We start from the raw sequence: 25,819 nt of genomic DNA on the forward strand, positions 1-25,819 counted from the left end.
GTTTTTTCTGTTGCGTCCACCCGTCCGGTCGATGTTAATTCCACCGCCCGCGGGAACGAGGGGTTCTGCACGGACGGCATGAAGTCAGTGCAGTAGGTAGATGGAGCCTCGGCCACCGCCGGCCACCAGCCCGCCGACGTTGACGGGCGACGGAAGGTACGCGAGCTTCCCGGCGGACGCCGCAGCCGACTGTTGATGCTGCTGTTGATGGTACAGCGTGGGTCCGGCAGCGGCACCGGAAATGAGTCCGGCCGCGCCCTGATGAGCCTGATGCCCGAAAGTGTACGCCGGATACGGCGGCACCGGATGGCTGAACTGAGTCCCGGCGAACAGGGGTCCGGCTGTCTTCTGGACCGTCGGAGTCGCCACGGTTGAGAAGACTTGCACACGTGGATGCTGCTGCTGCTGAGCCGGGACCGCGACCGGCTGGCGGAAGTACGTCGCCGGTTGTTGCAGCGTGTTGTAGTAGACGGGTTGCGTCTGCAGCACACTCTGAGCCTTGGTCTGGCCTTGGAAGGCGGCCCCGGTACCGGGCTGCGTGAAGGTGCTGTAGCTGATACCGTTCCCGTGGTGGTGCGTGGTGGTCGCGGTCGTAACTGGAACGAGTTGCTTCAGCTGATGCTGAAGAAAAAAAAACGCAAAGCGATATTAATCCCTTCCATTGAAAACATGGAGCACTTCGCGAACCACTTACATGGGCCGGAGTGGCGGCTGTGGGAAGAATTTGGCCCGCCACGACGCTACCGCCTGCTGCCGAACGTTGCTGCTGTTGCTGTTGGTAGTAGGTGCCTGCGAACGAGTTAAAGTTACAATTTAAGCCGAGATTAAATTCCACAGCACTTCACAGGCCGGCGGGTGACGATGGGCGATGATTTGCGAACGAAAGTGAGCTCCCCATCAGCCGCCAGAGGTAGAGATTTCAATCTCGTCGCCGTCGGCGGCTCGATAAAAGTGGCCCCCTTCACAAGTGAAGAACCTGGCCGAGATGGATTATCCTGGGCGATGATTAATTACCAGCACCGTAAAGTGCTGTTTCATTTGCATAAAACCCATCATCAGTAATCTATGTGTTGGAGTTTGTCAAGAGAGTGCCACACAACACGATACAAGAAGCCTCACGCGGTGGCTGCAGATTGGGGCCGGTGGTGGTGGTGGTCTTTCTTAAGAAAACTGATTCGTCTCCACGTCCGGCCCACCTGACAAGGATTACGGGCCGGACTATTTATGCCATTGCCGTTTGCATTGAGGCGGCGCCCACAAGCGGTTTCCATTCGACCGACCAGCTTCTTAATCTTGGAGCCCTTTCTCTGGGTATTTTTTACGGTCCTGATCACGGTCTCATTTAAAACCATCTCTGGTCGGTTATCAGTTTGACCACAGCTGGAAAGTACGAGTGCTCTCAGGAGTATTTTTCAATGGAGAAAATATAATCCCACTTGCCGTCCTGGCGTCGAAGATACGAACGTGAACGGAAGGCCTAACTCAAGACGGTAGTGGCTCTGCTTAACCCCACACCAACACTCGTACACTAATCGAACGGAATATTCCGTAAGTGGGGTAAATTCAAATATTTTCCAACCGACCGACTAGTTACCGGTCCGACCACGGCCCTCTAGTCCTCAAGGCTCTTACACCCCAAGTTGCCTAGTTGGAGTCGTCAACTATGTATCCGTTTCCACGAAGAATGTTTCCAAATGAACCCGTGGCACGAACATGGGGCCGAAGGGCTTGAATCGATGTTTGCGACTCCAAGGCGCAGTGCTCGGCTCGGTTTCTGCGTGCGTTGTTGTCAAGAAAGGAGCACTCAAGTAGGACAAGAAAGGGCCACCGCTGCACGATAGCCGTCGATTTTATTGATGGATGGCGCCGGGAAGCAAAGTACCGGGCCGCTTTGTAAAACATTTTTCAACACATTTTTTCCTTTGCCTCCTGGAGAGTGGCCCGGGCGAAATGGACGCCCAGAAATCGAAAGGAACCCCTCCCCACCCGGTGCCGGCATGATTACAATCTATGCACGATTGTCACGCGGCTCACACGCCTATTATTGAACGATTTAAATAATGGCTCAATTTTGTGCGATAACACGATGTAAGTCAATCATAGCCGAGCGAGAAGTATCAAGTTCCGATGTGATTTGGCTAATAATTCATTATTTTATCGGTATCATTAGCTAGAAGCGGGTATGTTTTAAACGTTGCTCTAGTTCAACAAACAGTCTGTGAAAAGAAATTACCAACATTAATACTCAACTGATGGCGGTAAGTAGACAACGTTCCCGTGGAAATGATTTAATGAGTCTGCAGCAAACGCCTAAAACGCCTGTATCGACCAAACAAAAAGGCCATTTGCTTATTGTACGACGAAAGGCCAATTCTACGCCGGTGTCTGCTACCGACGCTCACGTTGAAATGTGGCAAACTTGTGGCACATAACCCACCTGCTTCCCCCACAAGAATGTCTAATGAGCCTAGTTCATTACAAAAATTGAAAATTGCCTCCTCCGGTCCGGCAGAAGAAGAAGGTCTACTTTAGCACAAAGGTGAACGTTTACAGGTTGGTCCCCATCACAGCATTTTGCATGCCCAGTCCAAGTTTAAATATTAATGACGAGATGGTCCTAATTGAAGTGCCCGTTGAGGCTGTTGTACTTGTGCCTACGCAAACCGTAGCTAACTCAGCATGAATATAAAGAATTGTGGAAAACGATTTGAGGTTGATTTGGAACTACGGGTTATGACACATCGAAGGTGTGGAAACCAAGGAACGACCTCGAAACTACATTTATAACTAAATCGGTTCAATTACGGCAAGAGTTACGTAGCGCGCAGCATCCCAATCTCGTGTCCTACATTCGGCGTACGACGATACGACGATCGTTACAACTTTAACTGACAGCGTATTGACGGGTTCGCCTTCTTCAAGAGCGCTGTGTCCCAGGGCTCCGTACCTGCTACCGTACCAGACGAAGCATCTTCGCAACGGAATGCTCCGAATGCTTGCCAAGCTACTCCGCGGTCATGTGCGGGCTCAATCGTTCCGTCGCAGTGCACACGTGCATCGGCCCCGTGTCAGGGCCGGCCACATGCAGGAGTCCTGACAAGGAGGTGCATCATTTACTAAATGCCCCATCTACACGGTCCCGGTCATAAATGTGCACGAATCTGGCACGACGCGAAGGTTGGTCGTATCACCGACCGGCGAGTGAAGAAATCTGTCCAACTCCACCATTGTCCACGTCGATGGTGGCCGCCAAGAAGCACGAAAGGCGAATAGACGATAGGAGGAACCTCCAGAAAATGGACCATCGCAAAAACTTGCCCGTCCTGCCCGGGGAGCTACAGCCGACCAGTGCGCGGGGCACGGAACGGCGTAAACGTATTGCGAAAATGGGTGAAAGTTGTTGGCCCATTCAGCAGACTGAAGATGGCAGATAATGCTGATTGCAAGGTTTTACTGTCCGTCTTGCGTTGCTTTGTTAGTTTCTTTAGTCCTTTTGTGAACCCAATCCTCTGGCGAGGCACGAGCCCCAGATCTGCCCACTGCTGCCGACTTCCAAAGCACCGTTGTAAGCGCCTTCGATTTTTCTTTCCTATCCCAAAGGGGTGGCCGACGTTCTCTCGGCGAGTGCAGGAATGAAAGTGAAATAAGACCTCCACCGTGGTCCCGCAGGTTGATCGCGACTCCAATCACGGCCGTCGGGAATGCAACGTGATGTGGTGAAGTGCATCGCTGACCTGAACCCACCGCACGGCGCAGCACAGTCATACCTCGTACACCGGTGGTGGTGGTGGTGCTCCGTAACGGTGGGGCGAATGACATGTTAAGCGAACTGAAATGGGACGGTGGTGAACGAATAAAACTGACATCGCTCAAGTGGATTAGTCAAGATGGCGCCGCCGGTTCGACGTTCGACCCAACTCCTGGTCCGGCGACCCGGCCGACGGGGACGACGATGGCGAGGCGGACGACTGTGGTGCCGGTGGTGGACCGGTTTGGAGTGACTTGGGCCGCCGGTTTCCCTGGTCATGCTGATCGTCCCGACGGCCTTGCCGGCTGTAGCCGTACCCGTAGTACTTGCCACGGTAGTACTTTCCCTTCAGTTTCTTGTCGGACTCGGCCGGCGGATGGATCAGGTGGATGCGGTCAGTGCTACCGTCCTTGGCCGGTGGCCGGCTCTTCACTCTTGGCGGTGTCGAACCAGCGCCAGACGCCTGCAGCAGTGTCCGGGCCACACCGTACGCCCTCCACATGTTGTAGAGATTCCGATTGAACGACCCCGGGCCGCCCGTCTTGAGGTCTTTCTCGCACGGTTCCTCCGGGTCGAAGCTTAGGGCCGGTCGATCGTAGTCCGGGCGGTCCGTTGGCTGCTGCTCGTCGCGGTACAAGTCATTCTCGGTGCCACCGTCGTCGCCCTCCTCGTCATCCTCGTACTCCGCTATCGGCCGGATGTCACCGGTGTACGGTCTCGCGGCCGTCGGCCTGGGCCGCGGCAAGTACCGGGGCGTACTGGGGACGGAGGGGTTAGCAAGATTTGTTAGCGTATCGGGGTCGCCTGCGGTGGAGAGGGGAAAGGAAAGGAAAACTCTCCGTAAGAACTCTGCTCGGCCGCGCGACGTCATCCAGGGGTGCCGTGCCTCGTTTGAACCGGACATGAGATGAGATATGAGATGGTGACGGTGTCGGCGTCTCGGCAAGCCGTACATGTCACGTGGATGACGATGACGTGCAGATGAAGACGAGCGTGGACAAGATGGACGGCGAGTGGAAGCGTGCTGCTGGTTCCAGAGAAGTGCTTTCATCGAATTAAAAATACAAACAGTCAGCGTTGGGTCGGTACTGTTTCGTTGGCTTTTTGATTAACCGAAAGCTAGGTTGCTGTTGACAACACGTTTAAGAACACATTTGTCTGGTCCCCTGGTTACTTGTTAGTTGTTGACTTGAAATTTGTTTTAATAGTTCGCCTTTAGCGTGTACTTTCGATGCATGTTAACTTTGACAAATGTGGTAAGCACATTTAAGCTCAAGTCACTAGACAACCACAGAATTTAACCGTCCAAAAAAACGTCAGAAATTAAACGCCATCATAAACCGAGGTTCGGTTATGAGAAGCCGTACTCGTGAACAACAATCTAGTAGTTTCTGAACGCACATCGGTATTATAAAGTCCTTTCAAACGTTGGTGTTTTATCGAGAAACTACTTACGCAAAGTTCTAATATTTTCTAGGTAAATCTAAAAAAATATTATTATTCACTAATGGCGTATGAAGATTCGCTGCAGAGATTTAATAACGATACTATCTTCTTGCTCTGTTCAACAAATAACTTCTCGAAAATTGTCCCGGCGCACGACAAGCTGCTCGAATCTGTAAGTGGCTTACTTTTCAACGTTTCTTAAACTCCCAACTGATTCCCAAACACCCAAGTAACTCAGTCTTGTCTTCGAAGATACTAAAGTTTTAATTAATGTACTGCTGACCAAGTCCTGACCAGGCATGGCACCATTCTAACTTCAAAACACGTTAAGAATCAACCCATGTAGTAGACCATTGAATGTTCTGTGAGCTTTAAATGTGCTGTAAATGTTCGTTCCTTGAAAATAGAAATAAATGAATGGAATAAATGAAATGGAATGGCAGCACAAATAATTCCAATAAACACTTCCAAATGCTATTAGAAGTGTTAATTTGGATTCGTTCAGCTTATGCTTGAAGATATTGCATAGTTTTCTTATCATGCTGTCGGCATCCTGTATGTAACAAGCTGCTAGAGACTAGACCTCCAGAGTTCGAGCCCTCCACTACGGTCCTTCCAATTTCTAGCGCTGCGGTGTGACATTTTTATGGTACCGCCGCTTATTACAGGACATCAAACAGCATGAAGCCACTATTTAGTGGCAAAACCAAACCTCCCGTCGTCACCCCGCGCATGACCCTCTACCGCGCGGACCCGCAAAAATGGCAGTGATGAGAGTCGTGTAAGCATCGGAACAGTGCCCTAACTTACCATAACTTGGTGCCGTCGAATAGATCTGATTCTGGACCGCCGGTACACCACCGCCCGCACCGTACACCGAGTGGGCCGGCAGCGGATACTGTGAATGGGAAAGGAAACGGACACGTCAGAGAGAAGTAGAGGGAGTGAGAAACGAAGACCAGTTCCTCCCCGTGGCGGACTTCCGGGGAGGGCCATATTAGCACATTTCCATAAATTGCGCCCCGGCGTGGCGTGGTGATGATTATGCCGCGCCGGATCTCCCCGGAAGAGTAATGCGCCTTGCCGGCTTCCGCTTCCCTTACCTTGGCGAGCTGACCCTGGGCCGCGTAGAGCTGGTGTGCCTGGTGGACCTGATTGATGGTGGCAATCGGTGCCTGATGGACGATCGGAACCGATGGCTGGCCCCCGGCCGCCGGCTGATAATGGATGGCTTGCGTGTGGGTCAGCGGGTACTGCTGCTGCTGCTGCTGATGCTGGTGGTGCTGTCCCTGATAATTAGGTTGCCCCGAGACCAGCGGAATGGCCGAGTAATGGATGGTCGTGGCCGGATGGTGCGCGTAAATGGGCTGCTGATGGGCGTAAGCGGTCTGCTGCTGGGGAAGCTCGTGGAGGGTGGTCGCCGGGTGGTAGTCGTGCGTGAGCTGCCCTGTGCCCTGCTGATGCTGCTGCTGGTGTTGGTTGTGGTACAGCTGATACTGCGGGTAGTGTGCGTACGTCAGCTGCGGCACGGCGGACGCGTAGTTGTACTGAACCGGGCGAAGAAAGAAGACAACGAAAGGCGATAATTAAAAGTTTCGTCTCCAAGATGGCCACCGGCTACGTCCAGAGTGTTACTTCTCCGGTTGTTCCGGCTTCCGGCAAAGCAGAATCCGCAACCGCTTCATCGAACAGAAATTAAATCTATACACGGAAATCACGAACCGCTTACACAAATCGACCGAACTCCTGAAAATGTTGTTCTGGTACGAAGGAAGCGTCCTCTTCTCGCTTCCAGGAAGTGTTCCGACCTCATCGATGGCTGCGAAAAATTCATGCAGTGGTCTCAACGATCAGCATCATTATTGTAGCTCCGCGAAAAAGAAATTCCCGGAACGCGTTGAACCGAACCACGTGAAGAATGTGAAACACAACCAGACCCCAGTCAGCAGTACAAGCACGCAAATGTTCGTGACGGTTTTTATTTCAACACTCGTCGCGCGACGAGACGTCCTCGGAACACCACGAAGTGCATAAACGACTCGTTTCACTTTTTAATGGTCTCTGACTCTTGAAACCTGTTGGCGCCTAGCGCCACTTCGAGGATACACTTCGAGGATAGCGAAAATTCTCGCCGAAGCAAGCACGTGTCGATGATTTACTCTATTCAAACGAGCAGTCATGAAATTAGGCAATAATGTTGCGCTATTGCTGCCGCTCGCCAGCTTCTGGGCCGCTCTGAGGTTTTATTCTTCGAATTCTCCATAATATGGACCATTTATAGTAGAAAAATTGAAGTTCTGGCCTCGAAAAATCGGTCTAACAAACCCCGTTCAGAAACTCGTATAGATTTTCTTCTCGGAAGCTTAGATTACAAAGTTGTCAAAAAAGGAACTGAGACTCGAAATCACATTCAATAGTGTATCAAGTGTCACTGTCATCAATTAGAACAATACTTTTTAGGCAAAAATCTGAAATCAGCAAAACCATAATTGAGAATGATGTGAATGATTTGTTTAATAAAAAAAGTACCACCACAAAAACCCTTAGAAAAACTTTTGTAAATGGTAACTCTACCATTACTGAGACCCGATAGAGCAAAGCACCATACGTGCACTGCTGTCTGCGATTTTCGAGCTGCACCATTTATTCCGAAAACTGGCCCCATTTGCACGAACACGACCTCAATGGGCAGACAGGTGCCAGACACCGAAGCATAATGCTGCTCATGCATCTTGCTACCGGCGGACTGCTGGATCCAGCTGGCTAATAGAAGCATTACAATGGGAGCACACGCTAAGGATCGGTAGGTAGCCGGCAAACCAAATCTGTGCCCTCCGGGGCCACTCGGATCGAGTCAACGAGCGCCGAGGCAGCGAACGAAACCTGCTCTTCATCAGACAATCATCTTTTGCTCTCGTCGAGACGAGAGCGAATCTTCGTTTTTTGCAGAGGATGAGGCTATGTGATTGATTTACCATAAAAACTTCACTCACAGATCCGTTATTCATGAAGCGCCCCGGGATCCGATCCCACAATCCCGGCGATCCGGTTGCACGCCGTTTCGGGTAATCCCAGTAAATGGAATGCCGTTCGTGTGATGCCGAAACGGTTTCTCGGTGACCTGAAGGCGCGCACCGAAGGCGCGCCCACGGTCCACAGCCGGACGGCATGTTTAATTTGGAAGGATAAACGGAACACATAATATTTAATGTATAATTTAATTTATTGGCCAACAGGCCAGATTATGTTATTAGAGCGTGAGCCCGGTCAGTGGGCAGACAGTGTCGTATGCCCGTGATGATCTTCCTCCAATTGGTCCAATAACGACTCAGCTTCTTTCATTGGCAGCAAGAAATTATCCTTTTTCTTAACCGAATCATCCGACTCGAAGCTCGCCTACCGCAACGGCTCGTTTACGTAAGCGGCCAACGTTTTGGCCCTGAAGCGAGCCAGGTGAAAATGGATACGTGCTCCAGGGACGCGCCGGTATCACCGGGTACCGCCTTGATCAAATTCGTATCAACCCCGTGTGAGGCGGCAGATTGTCACCTCGCTCGCCCGAACACCATTGGGTTCACTTCATACATTTTTACTGCTTCATTTTGCAGCACAACCTAACTAGCCCTCGGGCTCTCCTCGGCAATGGAAAGTCGTTAAGGTGATGCTTTTTTTTGGTTTTTGCGCATTCTCAACTGTTCCAGTGCCCGAGAAGGGCGCTGGTTCGTTCCATTCGACTCACAGCTGCCACCCAGCAGTGGAAATGTAAAATTTCACCCCAAACCCTGGCAAGACCATAACGTCAAATATGTTATGCTGCTCGGGTGTCCTCCTCTGTAGAGCGAGCGCGAGCTCCAAAAAACAGGCCGGGAACAGGGGGCCGGGCTGCAATCCGATGCTTAATTAAACGCTTCGGCTGAATCGGTCCGTCCGTCGGACCCGAAAGGGACCGAAATCGAAACTTTCTGATTCTCTCGCACGTTATGTCACATTTTTGCCAGCACGCTTTTGACTGGCTCTGGTCCCTCGGTTTCCCGGCTCGCCCGTCCCGGGATGTCCTTTTCGGTAGGCTCCCTTCCGAGACCTGGTGATCGCGCCCGGTCCGAGGACACGTCGAGTTGAGGGTTTTCCAGCAACACATAAAAAAACCTTGGACCGAGAAGAGAAAAGTTTTAATTTGTCTCTTCATGCGAAATATAATTTGATTACCACGTTTTCCGAGAGCCACGCCACGCCAGAAAGGATGCGAATGGAGAGCAATTATAACAAAAAAAAAGCACACAACCGGGACAGGAGTCGTCCTGCGGTCGTATATTAACGTCGGCTACCCGGGGCCGACCCGCGGTAAATGAGTTGTAAAAATGGGAACACTTCTCACCGTTGCTCGACAATTCATTTCTCACCCTAACGCTGGCACCGGGAGCCGGAACGGCCGCTTCTTGACCGTGTGGGGCTGTTTAATGTGCTGACGTTACCGTCAGCTCGGGCGCCTTCTTATCAGTGGGCCCGCTTCGGAGTCGACCGAAGTTAATGAAGCAAGCTACTAATTTGTGGGTCGCACCGGTTTACTCCCAAAGGCGCACACATTTTCTCTCCGATAGGTAGGTGTAACTTCCCGGCCACGGATGTGGTCGACGTGCTGTACCACTTTCAGGCACGCTTCCGAGGGTTGGCCGCTTACATAAGCATATTTCCTAAATGGTTTGATTAGACCAAAAACTTGATTTCGAGCCGCACAAATGGAAGCATATTCCGGAGAGACCCAGCCGGCCGGGTGGCAGCTGCAACGAATCGTCACCTCTGACATTATCGCATTTTGTGTCCCAACCGTCACAACCCCAGTCCGTTCCGATTCCGGAACGGTTACAAGGGAAAAGAAAATATCATCGGCGGCGTGGGTTGTGAAAATGTAATAACTGGAAATCGGAAACTTTTCGCCACCGACGGCGAGAACCAATCCAAAGGAAGCCTTCTCAGGGGCAGGGTGTCTTTTAACTTTCCCATTTTTTTCTCATCGTTTTGTGGCATTTCGGTGCGTGCGGGTTATTCTCGGTCACGTCGCGTGTCACATCGCAATTTAGCGAAACCTACGGACAGTAAGGACACCCGCGGCTATAAATAGGCCCAGGAGCGCGTGCAGCTTGCGTTCGAGCCAGAGAAGCGCAAATTTGGTTCGACGATTTCAATGTCAATATACTTTAGTTTACGTAGTAATCGATGTTACTAGCAAACCAGCTAATAGCTTTTGCTTTTGCCTTTTGCTAATAGCGTCTCAATTGATCAACAAATTTCTTTGCACTCAAATTTTTAGTGTTATGTTACGATTCTAGTGTCTGATTACGAAATATCTAAATCGATATCGAAAAAGTTTAAACAAACGAAGATTATGTGCATAGAGAATAAATCGGTTTAAGGATCACTTCAGTCTCAATCAAACTTTCTTTGCGCGATATATTATAAAGTTCATTTAATAAATCGACGCTCTGACTTGTCTTCCTACACTCTATTCCATCTCCAAAGCACACAATCTGTTAAATTCCCACTGACCGTGCTGGTGCCAACATCACGGACGCGCTGTGCTTCAAGCATATTCTCCGTTTCGTCGCTGCTTTAACATTCACCGCGTTCGACACCAGCGACGTGGCTCGATTACTGCAGATATTTTATCTGGCCTGCAGTCGGTTAACGTTTGACGCCAGTGGCGTTTAGTGCGCGATCATAAAGAGCAACACCGGTGGCAGCAAGCAGCGAGCAGTACAAACACTTTGCATACCACATAATTTGATTAACCACCGCTGGCCGTCCCTGAAGTGGCCGGAGATGCGCTCCCCGTTTCCCGTTGCCTTGGCAGGGGCGCCTTGGTGCGTGGCTAATGGCGCTCCGAGGTGCATGCGAAATTAGATACACGCGCAACAACGCCTTCTGCCACTGCCAGCGGCGCAATTATGCTGATAATGATGCCGGAAGAGTGCCGGAGCCGCCCCACTCGGCGGTATGGCGGTTTTTTTACTCCCCAAGATAACGTAGCGAAGGTAAAGAAGAAGATTATCGCACTCTGTGGCGCGAGCAGTTCGCGTGGAAGTGACGATCGCAGCTCGCGGAACCCGGAGAAGCGGCTGTGTCCGCAGGAAGCAAGAACAGGAATCGCGCTGCATTTCCGTGTGACTCGCCACGGGGGAGCATAATTATTATTTGCATGTTTTCTTTTTATTGGGCACAAAGTGAGGGACGTAACGAACGATTATGATTCAATGATGGATCGAAGATTGGCAATTTAACCGTTCAATCGGCGTCGAGATAACCTTAAAGCAACAGTCTCTTGCGGGACAACTCCTGCTTCAATTATCCTGCCCGTTGGAAGAAATAAAAAACAGCCATAAAACGCTCTGAAAGTCCAACAAGCAAAACCGCGGATGCAAAGTTTATTACAGCTTCACGCCAGTTATTGTCGCGTTGCCATTAGACGCAATTAGATGAAGACTGATTGCTGTTGTCGCCAGCCTCTCGCACTGGCACGTTCACTTTACTCGTGCACATCATCTCCACGGGCGGGCCGTAATGAGCATAAATTTATTGAATCAACTTGGCGCAATCTGGCAAACTGTTGAGCTTGCACCGCCTTCGCCTTCGCCGGTCGCCGCAGCGCCAGTGCCACTTTTTAGCTAATTAGTAACATAAACGAACGTAACGTTCTTGTGGTACGCGTTTGTGGCGCAGCGCGCCGTGCGCAAAATCTAATAAAACGTTCCTCGTGTGGAAAATCTTGTTAAAAAGTTCCAGAAACTTTTTCCAATGATTACACTTTACCAACGTGGCACTCGCACGCACGCATGTTTCGCGTTCCGGTTCCGGTTCGACGATCATCCATCAGCAATTACCGACAAACTTATCGCGAGCTCGCCCGGCATGCTGATGGTTGACACCCAACCTAAGACCCCTACACACGCTACTTCCCAGAACACCCACACGGCCACTCATCACGGTTCGCGAATGAAAGGAGAGGAAAAAAAACCAGAGGAACACCCAACATTTGACGAGAGCATCGAGCAGCTTTTTGGCGCAGCTGTGGCTCCCGTTGGGCTGGTACACCGCCAGATCTTCCGTGTGTGCTCCGAAGCTGCGAGCTTTGCCGCGTGGGTAAGACATTCGTTAATTATTCCTTCACCGATTCCGGCATCGCATGTGTGTGTGTGTGTGTTACGGGCTGAAACCACCAACCGCCAAGCTGGTGGGACAGCTTTTGCGCTTGGTGTGTATCTTGGCAAGTGCTTCTTACCGGGGGGCTTGTTTGGTCCCGGACTGGTGGAAAGTTGACAGCCTTGTTGCGTAATAATTGATGACATTTAAATTGATTTCTTATTTTTGTCTTGGAACCCGAGCGCCACCGGCCTGCCAACCTGACGTCGTAGCGACGCAACGCATTAATGAACGTGCCGCACACTTTGCCACACGAAAACGTGATCGGTACCGCCAAACGGATGGATGGATGGGTGGGTTGAGATTGATGGAGCAAGTTTTTGCGGAGTGCGCGGCGAACGAGGTGACAATTCCGGTTAATGTTACTTCCACGAAGCGCTGGGTTCCAATTTGGCCCGTGCCGGCAATTCCTGTGCGCTCGCGAGTCGCTCATTGTTAAGGGATCGATTATTGGAAGCGATTGGGAGATGAATCCTTCTAGTGCGCCTTCTAAAGCCAGGGCGTGGCCTAGGTGACGGGGGCGCTAACGACGCTCCTCTGGCATTCCTGGTGACCATGGATTCGATTCGTGTTAAGCGTTTTTGAATTTGCTCTCAACCAGCCAAAACCCCTTCAAAGAACTGGTTGAAAACATTCTCTGGAAAAGGCGAACGAATGCGCTTATCGCATTCGCCATTTATCTAAATTCTTCAAACACAACAACCGTAAAAATTATTCCGTAATTACTGAAAATCGATCAATCATCGATAATCTTTTCCCCCAAACAGCAATCCACGGTAGTTGTCATGTGGCAACCGATCACAGCAGCCCATTTTAGGCGTAACCTTTTCCGAAACACGTGAACAACATAAATTTCAAAGCAACGGTAACGGTACGGTGCGTGTTCGTCGTGGGACTCGTTTATTTGTGCCAAAAAATGTGTGTGCCTTCAGTTTTCGCTTGAATTTCGTTCGGCCCGACGTTGGGTTCGAGTATCGCCATCATTATTCATTGCCACTGCCAACGGGTCGCGGCAGCGGAATGTGGAACAGGTTCAATTCGCCACCGTGGCGATGGCGCCACCGGAGCTCAACGAACCCTGGGAAAAGGTACGCTTCCCTTGACATGATTTCTTTTTATTTATTTCTCCATTAACATGTGCGCCCCGGCCTGAACACGCTGATTGCTTGTAAATATTTATACATGTGCACTCTGCGCGCATCGCGGCAAAAGAACCGGCTACCAACCATGTTCTTGAAGGATCACACGCGGTCGCGACCCTCAATCTCCCTCACAAGCTACGCGAATGCGACTAAACGTTTCTGTTTTCGCTGAATCCGTGCCCTTCCCCGAATTTTCCCCGAAATTCATCAAACCTCACTCGGGACGCGCAAAGAAGACACCGTCGAACATGCTTCTGGGCGGGATTTTGGGCCCCTTCAAAGGAGCTACTGTAAGCCTTAGCCGACACCACAAAAACAACTTCATAAATCCACCACAAACACGCTGATAGGGGTGAAAGTTATGGTGGGACGTCCTTTTCTTGTCGGAAAACAAAGCACAAAAGAGCGGGGCAAACGAGCGAATGAAACTGGGTGGGATAAAGTGGGCAAATGAACTTGAGCAACGGACCGGCGATTGCTTCGACACGTCCCGACCCGATATCGCCCGATTATGGATGATGGCCCTGCATGCAATCCATTCCGCGGTATTCTTCGCTGCATTGCAGAGGCCGCGCACTTTATGGTGCCCGTGGTAAGGTGCTTTTCGTCGCCCAGTTATCCTGTTTGTTTCGATGCGCCCAATTCTGCCGTCCCAAAGTGTCGCACCAGTTGCACCTGTTGGTGTTTCACACGAAAATAACACTCGTTTGGTTAGGTTGCCTCTTTATCAGCGGGACTGCGTTCGGTCGACAGTGCATTATATCATCGCTGCAAATTGGTTGCACAATGTAACACCACAATGGTTATCAGTCGTAACTTGCATCGAGGATAATTTGCAAACCACCACAACCAATCAGCAAAAGCAGAGTGCAGAAAAATTGATCATTTTTTATCGTAAAAGCAATCATACCGTGCCACTGAAGCTTATTTACAAAAGCCGAGCACAACATAAATTCAAATAAACATAATTATTGTTTTACAATGAACAACGAACAAATGGATGGCACAATGCCCAAATAAGGGTTTAGTCAAGTTCGTTAGGTGGCAACTATTGAATTCTGGTCTCAAACGCATTTTTTAAAAATTTGGTCCTTTTGCTTTTTGGTTCTATTTTGAATGTTCTTTGTTTCCCCAGTTGAATTCCCTTTCAGCCTACGCTTGGTCAACTCCGAGAGGACCCCACCAGCTGATGGGCATCCAGTGCGACAGCAAGACGTTGCTCTCGCGGCCTGTCTTCGAGACCAATTACATAAACACACTCAGCTGCTGAAGCTCCCCGAGGCGCCGAGCATAATTTGCTATGCTTTCTGCCGACCGCCCATTTTTCCCCTGTTCCGCTACTAAAAGCCGTCGCATCCACTTACCTGAGGCTGGGCCTGCAGGATGTGTCCAGTACCGCTGGCGAGCGCCGTGTGGTGGCCGTATCCGAACGGAACCGACCCGAGGCTGGCTCCGTGCGTTGCGTGACCGGAAAGAGGTGTAGCCACGACCGTCGCATGATTTACGTAAGCCGTATGCTGCGCCGGTGCACCTGATAAACGATGGGAGAAGAAAGTGATTGTTAGCACCGGCAAACAGCTGGCCATCCCGATCCACACTTGGCCAAACACTTGGCGAATAGCTACGGCACGGGGCCACCCGGAATAGGATTTTGATTAGGTTCACAATTAATTAGACGCGTCAGTGAAATGGACACAACCCTGCGGGCTGCTCAACCCTCGACGGTCCAGCCTCCGGGCCCGGCCAATGAATCTAAACTAATCCGATTACCGGCCGGATCAACACATCAGCCCCTGTCGGCGTAATTGAATCCGTTGACCGCACTCTCCGGGCCAAATCGTTGTGCTACCGGGATTCGATGTTGTAGCAACATATTTCACCGAGCGTCAATGATTGGACCATCTTCGGTTACGCTAATTGCATCACTCTGCCCCAACTCGCTCTCTCACTCTCTCACTTTCTGTCTAACCAGCGAGGTCCATTCCGGATGCAATTTATTACTTATCCCATTACACTCGGGATTTTGTCCCGAACAAACTGTCCTGGTCCTAGGTTGAATCAGTCGTGGAGAATCAAAATATTTAATTATTCATAATCTTTTGACTTAGTAATTTGCCACAGCAAAATGTGAAACTTAATAAATACTCAAGCTAGCCAATGAGCAATGTAAGAAGAAATTTTTTATTATTTTGATGGACCGCATCTACAAAAAACTGTTTATGAAAACTGCTTCCATTTGATAGGAAATAACCTCCAAACGACAACAAAAAGTAACAAGTAATAAGTAACAAACCCTTATTCGAGTGTCTGTAGCTGGTTCAAACAATTTCAATTCGGTTTCGGCTTAAAGTATTGAGCAAAATAGAAATTTGAGAGACAATAAAAATGACTGAAAAAACAGGTGAATTAATATTTTTAACGGAAATTTATGGCAAACTTTTAAATGTCACCGATGTGTGAAATAAACGGAAGCTATGTTGAATTGTTATTCCCCAGAAATGTCTATTTCCATTTCTTTTGTACTATTTCTGCAGCACACTGTTGACTGTCACAGGTTTTGTTACTTTACATCGTTTTCAAGGACCCAACGAAATTCACCACGACCAAAGTGCAGTCAACTGTGCCCCGTTGATACAGCGCCCAAGGAAATGTTTCCATCCTTCCAACAATTTGAAGCCACGTGCGGTGAGCGCCCGCTATCAGTTACTGGAATAAACGAATTTCTGCTTTCGTTCTTCTTCGCGGTGGCCGTCTAGTGTTTCTCGACTGCTGCATCCGCTATTCATGGCAATCCATTCCTTCACGGACCATTGTGTATCGCAAACAATTTTTCATGACTAAACACTGAGGGTTACGGATGAAAAATACATATCGCTTCCTGCTGCCCAACCGAATGTCGGACCGGGCCCGGAAGCGAAGCAACTGTAACGCCAACATGCAACCCCGGCGAGTGTGCACCTGTGCACCGAGTGGACGTCGTGGTCGTCGCCGACGACAACGAAACGTTTTGCATATAAATTCCAGTGTTGGAACATTTAAATCCGTCGAAACACTAACTCCACTTTGTTTGACCTGCACCCGGCCGATGGTCGGAGGAGGTCGCATGAACGGAAGTAAGAGAGAGTCGGGAAATTGGGCACCAACTATAAAGCGCCGGGACGTGGCACGGTCGCCCAGTTCTTGCTGATACAGGAATGTCCTGGCTGCAAGGTTTCTGCGGTAGAAGCTACATTTCCGGTGTGTTGCTTCGGTACGACCTGGCTCCGATTTGGCGTTCCCCATAGCCAACCGCCTTCCAGTGACCCTCTTACCTATGATGACCGGGATGTCCGGTGCGCCACGTTTGTTCTGCGATTTGTCCACGGTGGTAGCGCCATTTTTCGCGGCGTTCTCCGTGATTCCATCGGCCACCGGTTGCTCGGCTGCCACCGACTGCTGACTGTCCGCCAGGCAGCTGCTTGACAGGAGCAGCAGTAGAATGCTGTGCTGCTGAACGAGAGAGAAAGAGGAGTTTAGAATTGAACATTCTAAAACTTGTGTAATATACCGTCCCGAAATTAATGGAAAATTGTTGCAAGTAATATCGCCGGTTTATGTATTAGGGCCAGACTTGTGTTCGGGTAGCGCTTTAATCGTGGATTAATATTACTGTGCCGTTTCATAAGCAACCAGCTACGTACGCTGCTTAGCATTGATTTAGTGGAACCGCTTCGCTTCGCAAACTAACGTAAAACGCCACGACCAAAGGATGGTTACCGAAAGTAAAAGATTTTTCAAAAAGACGGACAGCAAAAAAGGGAGAAGTCACAAAAAGGGAATTGGATTGGAAAACGTTCGCCGGCCGTTGACTAAATGATGATGGTTTTCTCCCCATCCTCATCTCGGCGATCTGGTCGATCCTTTCGCGCGCTTCCCACATGAATATTCTCGCAGCACCGGGGCAGCCAGCAAAAGGAAAAACGATGGTCGTCGAAAACAAATCGAATTTTCACCGTTTCATTCGCCGGCTCCATCCATCTCGCTGCTTTCCCTGAACGCCGGTCGGAGCGCCGGTCGGTCGGTGGCCGGTCAAGCAATTTCCGACCCCACGTACCTGTGTGTCTGTTCGAAGCGATTTTTCCCAGATGGTTTGTCTCAAGTTGTCGTTTTTCCCCATGGGTTAAGCTTCCATAACTCTCCAACACACACACGCACACACGGTGGCCCAACAGATCACGTTTGTGTGTGTGAGTGTTCGAGTGGCAAAAGTAAAACCCCGGAACCGGAGCCGGAGAAGCATGTAAATGTCAGTCGCCCTGGAGCCGGAAGGATCGGATCATAAGGATTGGAACAATTTGTGAAAATACGATGCCGTGGGCACCGTGCACCAGGAAACCGTGGCGTTTGTGGCAATCCTTAATTAATGGCAAATGGTTGCGTGTCTCCGGAGGGTTCGGAAGGCATTAGAAGGCATTACCATAAATCGAAGCCGTAATTTTCAATCGATCAGTCAGTGTGGGACACAACAACGGGAATGGGATTGTCAGAACCATTCCATTTGAAATGTTTCTCTACAATTATCAATTCATCACTTTTCTTCACAATTCTCAATGGATGATCTGTGCCAATGGTATTAATGATCCGTTATTTGCTTTCTTTGTTTGTTTTTGTAATTAATTAAAACGAAAAACGAATATTATAACAATAGAACAGAAATTTAGTACAATTTGGCACAAACTAGAAAATTAATACAGCCGAAACAATGTTCATCTCAAATTAAATTTAAAATTCACCAAAAGTGGTTCTCGCCATTTCCAACCGGTTCTTCTTATAATTTGCCCGACCCGCTATTAAACCCTCCCTCTAGGGGCTCTTTAAACTATCCTCCCATTGTTCAGATATCCTACAGGATTGAACCCCTCTGGCTGCTCTCGATTTAATATCAGGTTCGTGCACTATTTGCTAACTGCTGAAATACTGTCTCTATTACGAAAGCAGCAAACACTTTCAATCGATTCGGTGTTCATTGTTGGCCCCCACCCATACTCACACACCGGCCAATTTACGGGATTTACGGGTTAGCTTGCTTTAAATCCTTCCGATCGACCGGCGAAACGTGCCGGTCCGGTCGAAAGCCCGAAACCGGCGAGTGGAGATAGCGATTGAATAATCAATTCCAATCACGATTTGATTTTTCACTGTGCATTCCGTGACCACCGCAGCATAAACTTCCTTATCATCGCAACCCGAGCAAGCGCGGGTCCCACCGAGCGCGAGACTGCCGAGTGACAGGAATCACTATTTAATCCTATTTAGCGCACTCCTTTTCTTCCCGTTTGCTGCTCATCCAAGCGCACCGAGAGCTCCAGGATACCATATTTTATTGTTAGGACCATTATTTCTTCGTTTGATAAATCTTAATCCTTTGCGCACATACACACACACGCACACGCTCGGTGGCGGTCGACGAGCACACACGCGGTCACTCGGCAAAAGCGCCATACCATGATGGCGGAAAAACTTTCCTGCTGAAAAATGGGAAAACTACACGCCATCCTTAGGGAACGAACGACGACCAAGGCTAGCGCAGACTGCAGACTGTGGAACATATCGTGGCCTAATCCGATCGGATCTTCACCGAAGCAGAACACTCGAGCGCAAAAGAGGAAGCGAGCTTGCGAGAGCGGGACAAAGTCACATCGCTGAAAGGAGCATGGGAAAGAATCGCCAGCGAACTCGGGACTCGAGGGCGCCCATCCGGACCCATAAGCTTTTCGTGTCTATGACGGATTTGGAGTAAATCGCCAACAAGTGTTCCGCTTCCAACTGGCAGCCAGGGTTTTTATTTGTTTCGTACCACGGCGTTCGTAATGATAGCGACACTGCGTTTAAAATTCCATATTTTGATCCACTTAAAAAGCAACTGGAGTTATTAGCAAGACCCCCGACAAACGAGTCGCTTGTCAGTAAACGGCAATTATGCTTTCCCATTTCAGCCTGAGAATCATAATCCGGTGGGCTTTTTGTTCGTCTTTCTCGCATATTTTTCACTGCCATTTTCACAGTTTTAAATTACTTCTCCCGAACCGATCGAACCTTAAAACTATTGCCACGTTACTCGAGGCACGTACCATAAACTTCATGATGGCCACTCGTTGTCGCTCGAAAAATCGATAACCACTCAAACTTTCGGGAACGTGTTTTTTTTTTATTTTGGATGGGAAACACAGCACACTCACACACACACACGGAAAGTGTCACCCTCAAAGCATTTGGCGATCGATCGATTGGAAGGCACTCGAAGGAATACTTTAATTGGGGGACGCAAACGCTGCAAAACAACGAAAGAAAAATCTGCTCCGGCCGTGAGCGAGAGCAGCTTTTTACGGAAAACAAACACGAAACTGGGCGCTCCCGGAGGCAAACCGAAGCTGGCAAACCGTGTCGAGGGTAGCGGTGCAACTGAAAGTGAATTTGACCAACCAATCTTTTTTATATATGGTTGTAATAATTTTAATTAGTGCCTCGCGGTGCACCCGATCGCTCCGCATCTCTGCCGTGCGATGCACCCAGCCCAGGAAGGAGGAAAAGAGGGCGAAAGAGAGCGAGAAAGGGAAAACTTTGCCAACGCGAACGCGATGCACCTGAAGTGCAACCGGCGAAGGTGGCTGTAATCTCTTGCTCTCACTCTCTATCTATCGCTCTGTCTTTCTCTCGGTCTGTCTGTCTTTTGCACTCCACTCACCTGTTGCACCGGATGCACACCGAGGGTGGGAAAATCTAAGCACCCGAGGTGGGAGACGAAATGATATTTACCTTCGCCAAGTTCCTTCCGCAACGGGGGCACGTTTGGCTGTCCTGCTCACACCTCCATCGGTGCTTTGATGGCCGCATTTTGCCATCTTTTTTTCCCCGACAGCTCCCACCTCACCTTCATTCAATTTTCCCCACGAGGCAGCGTCCCCAGCCAGCATAAGCAGTTGTGCAGTTGCAACAGCAGCGCTAAGCCGAGCCGAGCTGCGGTCGGCCACTCGATCGCATCGCAAATTAAAATTAAGCTTTATTATCAGTCTATCAGAGCGTCTCGGGCGTGCCGGGGCGTCGGACCTGGTAGCGGGGGATTGGAAAACTCCACACCCTGGATGGGTTGTTTGACTTGGCAAGCACGGTGGGATTAGGTGGGAGAGAGCGCGAGGCGACGTCATGCAACATAATTGAGTTCAAGGTACGGGAGCGATGCGATGCAACCGACGCGATACGACCGCACACTGCCGAACCGATCCGCGCGCAATATGCTGGGCAATTGAGGCAATGACGGATAAAGATAACCACCGCCAACCACTCCCGGGCGACCCCGTTCCACCGGGGAATGGTTCGGGGATCAAATTAGTGGCCGCAATTAAATTCAACGACGTGCAACATTGTTTCCAAATCAACCGCCTGATCTGCACAAGCCGAATCGATGGTGCAATTGCAAAAAATGCAGCTTTACTTATTAAATTACGATTTAAATAATAAATCAATTAATTAGTTTTTGGTACGAAAATATGCCCTTTGTTTTTGACTAATGTATAAATCGTTAATTGACACAATTAAAAGAACTCCTCTTGCAATTGACAAACGGCAAGTTCCTAAGAAGTTGCACAATAATGTGGAACACACAAATAGTCAACTGTATAATGAAACAATTAAAATGAAATGTGAAGTTCGCACATTTGATTTACCAAACATTACGTTTTTGCTGCAACTCAACGGTTGACAGCATCATCATGAGCAGCACTCATGGCTGATTTGCATAGTGCTTAGTTGCATTTAAACTCTATTGTGAAGCAGGGTTGTTAATGATTTTTATGCAAATAAACGGTTTGGTAATGATTATTGTAAATGATTTATTCTATTTAATTTAGCCCATCCTGATCCTTATTATTAAAATAGTTTTCTTTGATTACTTTCAAGTTGCTGTTTTTCTTTTGTCTGTTTTTCTTTCACTTGCTGCTCTTCCAAACGCTTTTATCTTTCCCGTGCTTTGTTTCAATGTTTTCGTTACTAGCTGTATCGCCACACCGTTTCAATATGTGTTTTCGATCCGTTTATTAAATTTTTGCCAATTTACCATGGTCAAAGCGGCGTGTTGATCCAGGGCCTAACGCACCCAGGCTGTCCGGGATCAGTTACATCGTTACGGTGCCGGATGCCGGAATCCGCCAGTGGTCAGTGCTAATGCATATGCGTAGCGCCTCATTATTGCACGCGGCGTGCTGCATATTAATTGTCATTATTTGTTGCATAATTATCGATGACATCGCTGGCGGTTCGGGATTGTAGCATAATCGGCCACCGGCATCGGCCGACTGGTTGATGGCAAAAATTATGAATGCATCTCCCTTGTTGCCGCCACCCCACACATAAGCCGGTGATGAGTGATTATCAATTTGCACAACGCGCCCCCGACACGCGCACATAATTAGCCCGGCGTATTACGGTGCAACGTAGAGCAATGTTGAATCTCATCAATTAATCCTTTGCTGCGTTTCTGATGTCAGCCGACGGACGTTGTTCGGTGGTTGGTATTACATCTAAACATCGGCATGTAGATTGCTTTTGTCTCGCGCCAACATTAGAGAAAGTGGATCGAATGGGGTGGCAAAATTCGACTTAAATTCGGTGCGACCGCTGAACGTTGTTCGGTGGGATGCAAATAATTAATTCCCTGCAGAGATTTCGCGAGGCTAATTTCCTGCGCGTCAAACTGACTGCATTGCGCGATGTCACCCTAAGCAACCCGAGTGACCACCGTGGAAAAAAGTGAACCCATTCGAACTAAAGCATTCCGTTCACTTACGGATTCGAAGAACGGACCATAAATCTGCATTTGCTGCCCGCTCCGAAGCGATGCTGATTGCAATTAATTAGCGAATGGTCAAACATTATTTATGAACTCCGCTGGCGCGAGGTGCCGATAAGCGTGGCGCCACATTCAAATCACACCGAACGTTCCGAAGTCCGTAAATCATTTCTTCCGAACGCCGGTTGTCGGTGGGCGGAACCGTGCTCGAAACATGCCGCCGGTGAGGCCAAGTCGCTGGCCTCACCGGCTGTCAATGCGCGTCTCCGTGCCATTTCGAATCCGCGATCCAAATAGGCTTGCACAGAGGACGGGGACATCAATTATGGACGGCGCCATCGAAAGTTTCCACTCTCAAACGCCGCACAGTGGGCAACGTTCCGTTCCGCGGCCCAGTAATTACCAAATCCCGGTTCCTTCCAACGGGCGCAAGGTGTTCTGGCGGAACTGATCGCTCGGCCATCAACCGGAACCGAACCACCATCGGGCAGAGGGGCCGGTGGCAGCTGGTTGGGGGGTTGGGCGCAAAAGGACAGTGCATATCGCCGTTTACACAGTCATTAGTGTTGTGAGCTGTAAATTGCCTTCGTGCCCAAGCGCAAACCGAAACGGAACGGATTTATCGGCCACTGTCGGCCACGAGCGATCCTGGGTCCAGTCCTGGGTCTTCTGGGTGCAAACCCTGCCGGGGCCAGGGTTGGGGCCGCCGAATGTGCATTAATTAATTCCAACGGCCCGATCCGGACATTCCGGGATGCTCCAGGACGGACTGTGGCGCTCGCTACATGACGTGGCGACCGACACCCGGACAACTGACACCGTGTTGGTGGTCATCAACGAGTCACTGCGGGTTTGGAGGGTGGGGGAACGTTTGGGACAACATTGTTGTTTCGGGGAGGTTCAGTCCAGTAGCGTTGGACAGTTGACATGCATTTGGCGAATTGCGTGCTGCAGTGCAGTGCACGGGACACGACGACACAACGAGACCATTTTGTGTTCAAACGAAACACGGCCCCAGCTGTCTCTGGTCGGTGGTTTTCCGAAGCGAAAATAAACGGCCGACGCGCCGTTGGCAGGTGTAATGTTAGCTCAACATGTCACGTGCGCTGGTTGGAGCCACCATTACGGCAAGTACCGAGAACACCGAAAAGGGTCGAGTATTAGAAAATCAAAAAAAGTTTTCCGAGTTTACGCAACACAAATTGAATTATTCATGTTTGAAAAGAAGGATTGAAAACCCTGATTGATCATTTGATGGAATGAAGTCTAAACGGTTAATCCAAAGCAAGTCAAAAAAGTACGATAAAAGAAATAAAATAAAGCCCTAAACAAGAAAAGCTTTAAACGAAAGTCCATTCTGGAAATCGAAAGCAAAAATAGCATAAACTGAAAGAAGCAAACGGAATAAAGCACGGAACGGATACTAAGAAGATACCAATTCAATTCTTAACAATAGACCAGCAGACTGAATCGTTGACGTCTGAAGACGTGACCATTTGCATTTCTAAACTCCAGCACCCACTCCGCTACCTTTTGTTGCTATCACAAAATCGGACAGAAAAATCAAATCACCCACCTTTCGATCAAATGACTGCCCCGACTGCAAAAATAACATCTTCACCCGACGGGATATCGGATTCATTACGCCGTTTGGTTTGTTTGCACCGAGCTGTTGGGATAGGCAAATCGGATCGACTTTAGTAACGAAATTCACTATCTTCGAACCAGCTGCCATCGCAACGAGTTCGGAGCAAAGTTCGAAGAAAGCTATCCAGTGAAAATGGTCCAATTCCCGGTGAACCATCAGCGAGGTAGTGTGAGTGCGAGAATGCTGCGTGATCGGTAACTTCAGCGGTAATGTTGCTTGCGTTCCTCATTACTCTGCTCCCGACCGGATCGTCTTCTGACCAGAGCCGGATGAAAATAAGTTCCAAAAATTGGACAGTACCTGATCCTGAGTATGACCACTGATGAGCTCTCGGCTACTGGCTTCTCTGGAGGATCCGAAAGTACCGCCAGGTCTTTCCATCCCGAAGCCGGGGCTTTTCATAGAACCTTTCATTACCGAAGCTGCCATTTTACGTGTTTCATCCTGGCCGGGGTCATTATGCTCGATGGGGAAAACTTATGATAACGCATCGAATCATAAATCTCTGTCCAGCTGAAGGCCTGTTGCTGCTGCCGACCAGAGCGATGACGGATATTCGGGGAAAAGTTTTCCACTTTCAAACTTTCATCCCGATGAAAGGTGCATCGAATCTTGGCTCCAGTGCATGGCGAGATTAGAACCCTCGCAGACGAGTGGGAAGTAATTTACGGCTCAACCCGTGGTAGGTGTAAGACACAGAAAATGTGGGTTGCGTTACATAGACCATTGTTATCCTGGTCCATTCAGTCTGCAAATGGAGCAATAAACCCTTGTGGGTTGCGCATTTGCTTTAGCCACTGAGTCGGGTTATTAAAAGTTTGTTAGCATTAATTGCTTCACTCAACGGCTTACACGCTTTTGGGGTTTCATTTCGTTTATTGCGTTTGTTCGCGTTCCGGTAAGTATCATTATGATAATAAATGATACTTGGAGAGAGTTGCACTACTTTAACGCGATAAAATACCAAAACAAACGAAGTAATTTTTATACACAAATTCCGTTCAAGAAGCTCCATACTTCAAACGTGAAGTGATTAATAATGGGCCGCTTCCTGCTCGACGAGTACTGCTCCGTTAAGCAAATGATAAGGGCGATTCGAAGCGCGACAAACCATCCGAAGAACTTTAGTCACATCGTCCTTCCTGGAGGACTCGTTTGCTTGCGGTTTCACTGGGGCCAATCATTTCCACGGCCATACCACGTCAACGGTCTAAAAGCTTTTACCCAACGCCACGCTGATTAGTGCCAGCAGCTGACCCAGCTCAATCCACTGCCGATGCCCCACATAAGCTCGCAAGATCCTGGCGCTCCCGAAAGTAAGTAATCACAAAGTTGGACGATCCGACGAATCCCACATCGTGCCGTATCCTGTGGAAGGGAAAGTACCTAGCAGCAGGCAAATGTGATTTTATTTCCGGCAAACACTTTCTGCACCCTCAATGTCTTCACTGGTGCTACCGGGCCGTTGGGCCCCGTTCGTCCGGTCTCTGCACACTGCTCGGATTCGCATTCAGTGGTGGACCTCTCAAATGGATGGCCACCGGGAGGCGAAGACCTAACGAGAATGGAATTAGTTTCCCTCGCTGTCCACGGGTACCTCTGACGCTCTGACGCCCTGACGCTCCGTTGGGTGAAAATATAATTGCCCTCATTCGCTGGTGCCTCCGCGACGAAATCTTACAACACACAAAACTTAATCGCTTTTTAACTGCCGCTCGGTCGCTCGAAGTCATCAGAATTAAAATTAGTTCAGCAAATATGACGGACAAAAAAAACGTGATCCTGAGAGCCCAGACGGAACGAGACGGTTCACGTTC

The 25,819-nt window shown here is 49.4% G+C and overlaps 1 protein-coding gene across 1 annotated transcript; it reads right to left on the reverse strand.

Moving 5' to 3' along the window:
- Positions 1-84: 84 nt before the first annotated feature.
- On the reverse strand, positions 85-24,383 carry LOC128270178 (uncharacterized). Its single transcript, XM_053007584.1, has 8 exons — positions 24,303-24,383; positions 16,842-17,019; positions 14,895-15,061; positions 6,298-6,741; positions 6,005-6,092; positions 3,914-4,552; positions 695-789; positions 85-615 (listed from the first exon to the last, which is right to left on the reverse strand). The coding sequence occupies exons 1-8, from the start codon at positions 24,381-24,383 to the stop codon at positions 85-87; spliced, it is 2,223 nt and encodes a 740-aa protein (XP_052863544.1).
- Between the last annotated feature and the right edge of the window lie 1,436 nt (positions 24,384-25,819).

The sequence above is a fragment of the Anopheles cruzii genome, chromosome 3, assembly GCF_943734635.1.
Source record: "Anopheles cruzii chromosome 3, idAnoCruzAS_RS32_06, whole genome shotgun sequence".
Lineage (NCBI taxonomy): Eukaryota > Metazoa > Arthropoda > Insecta > Diptera > Culicidae > Anopheles > Anopheles cruzii.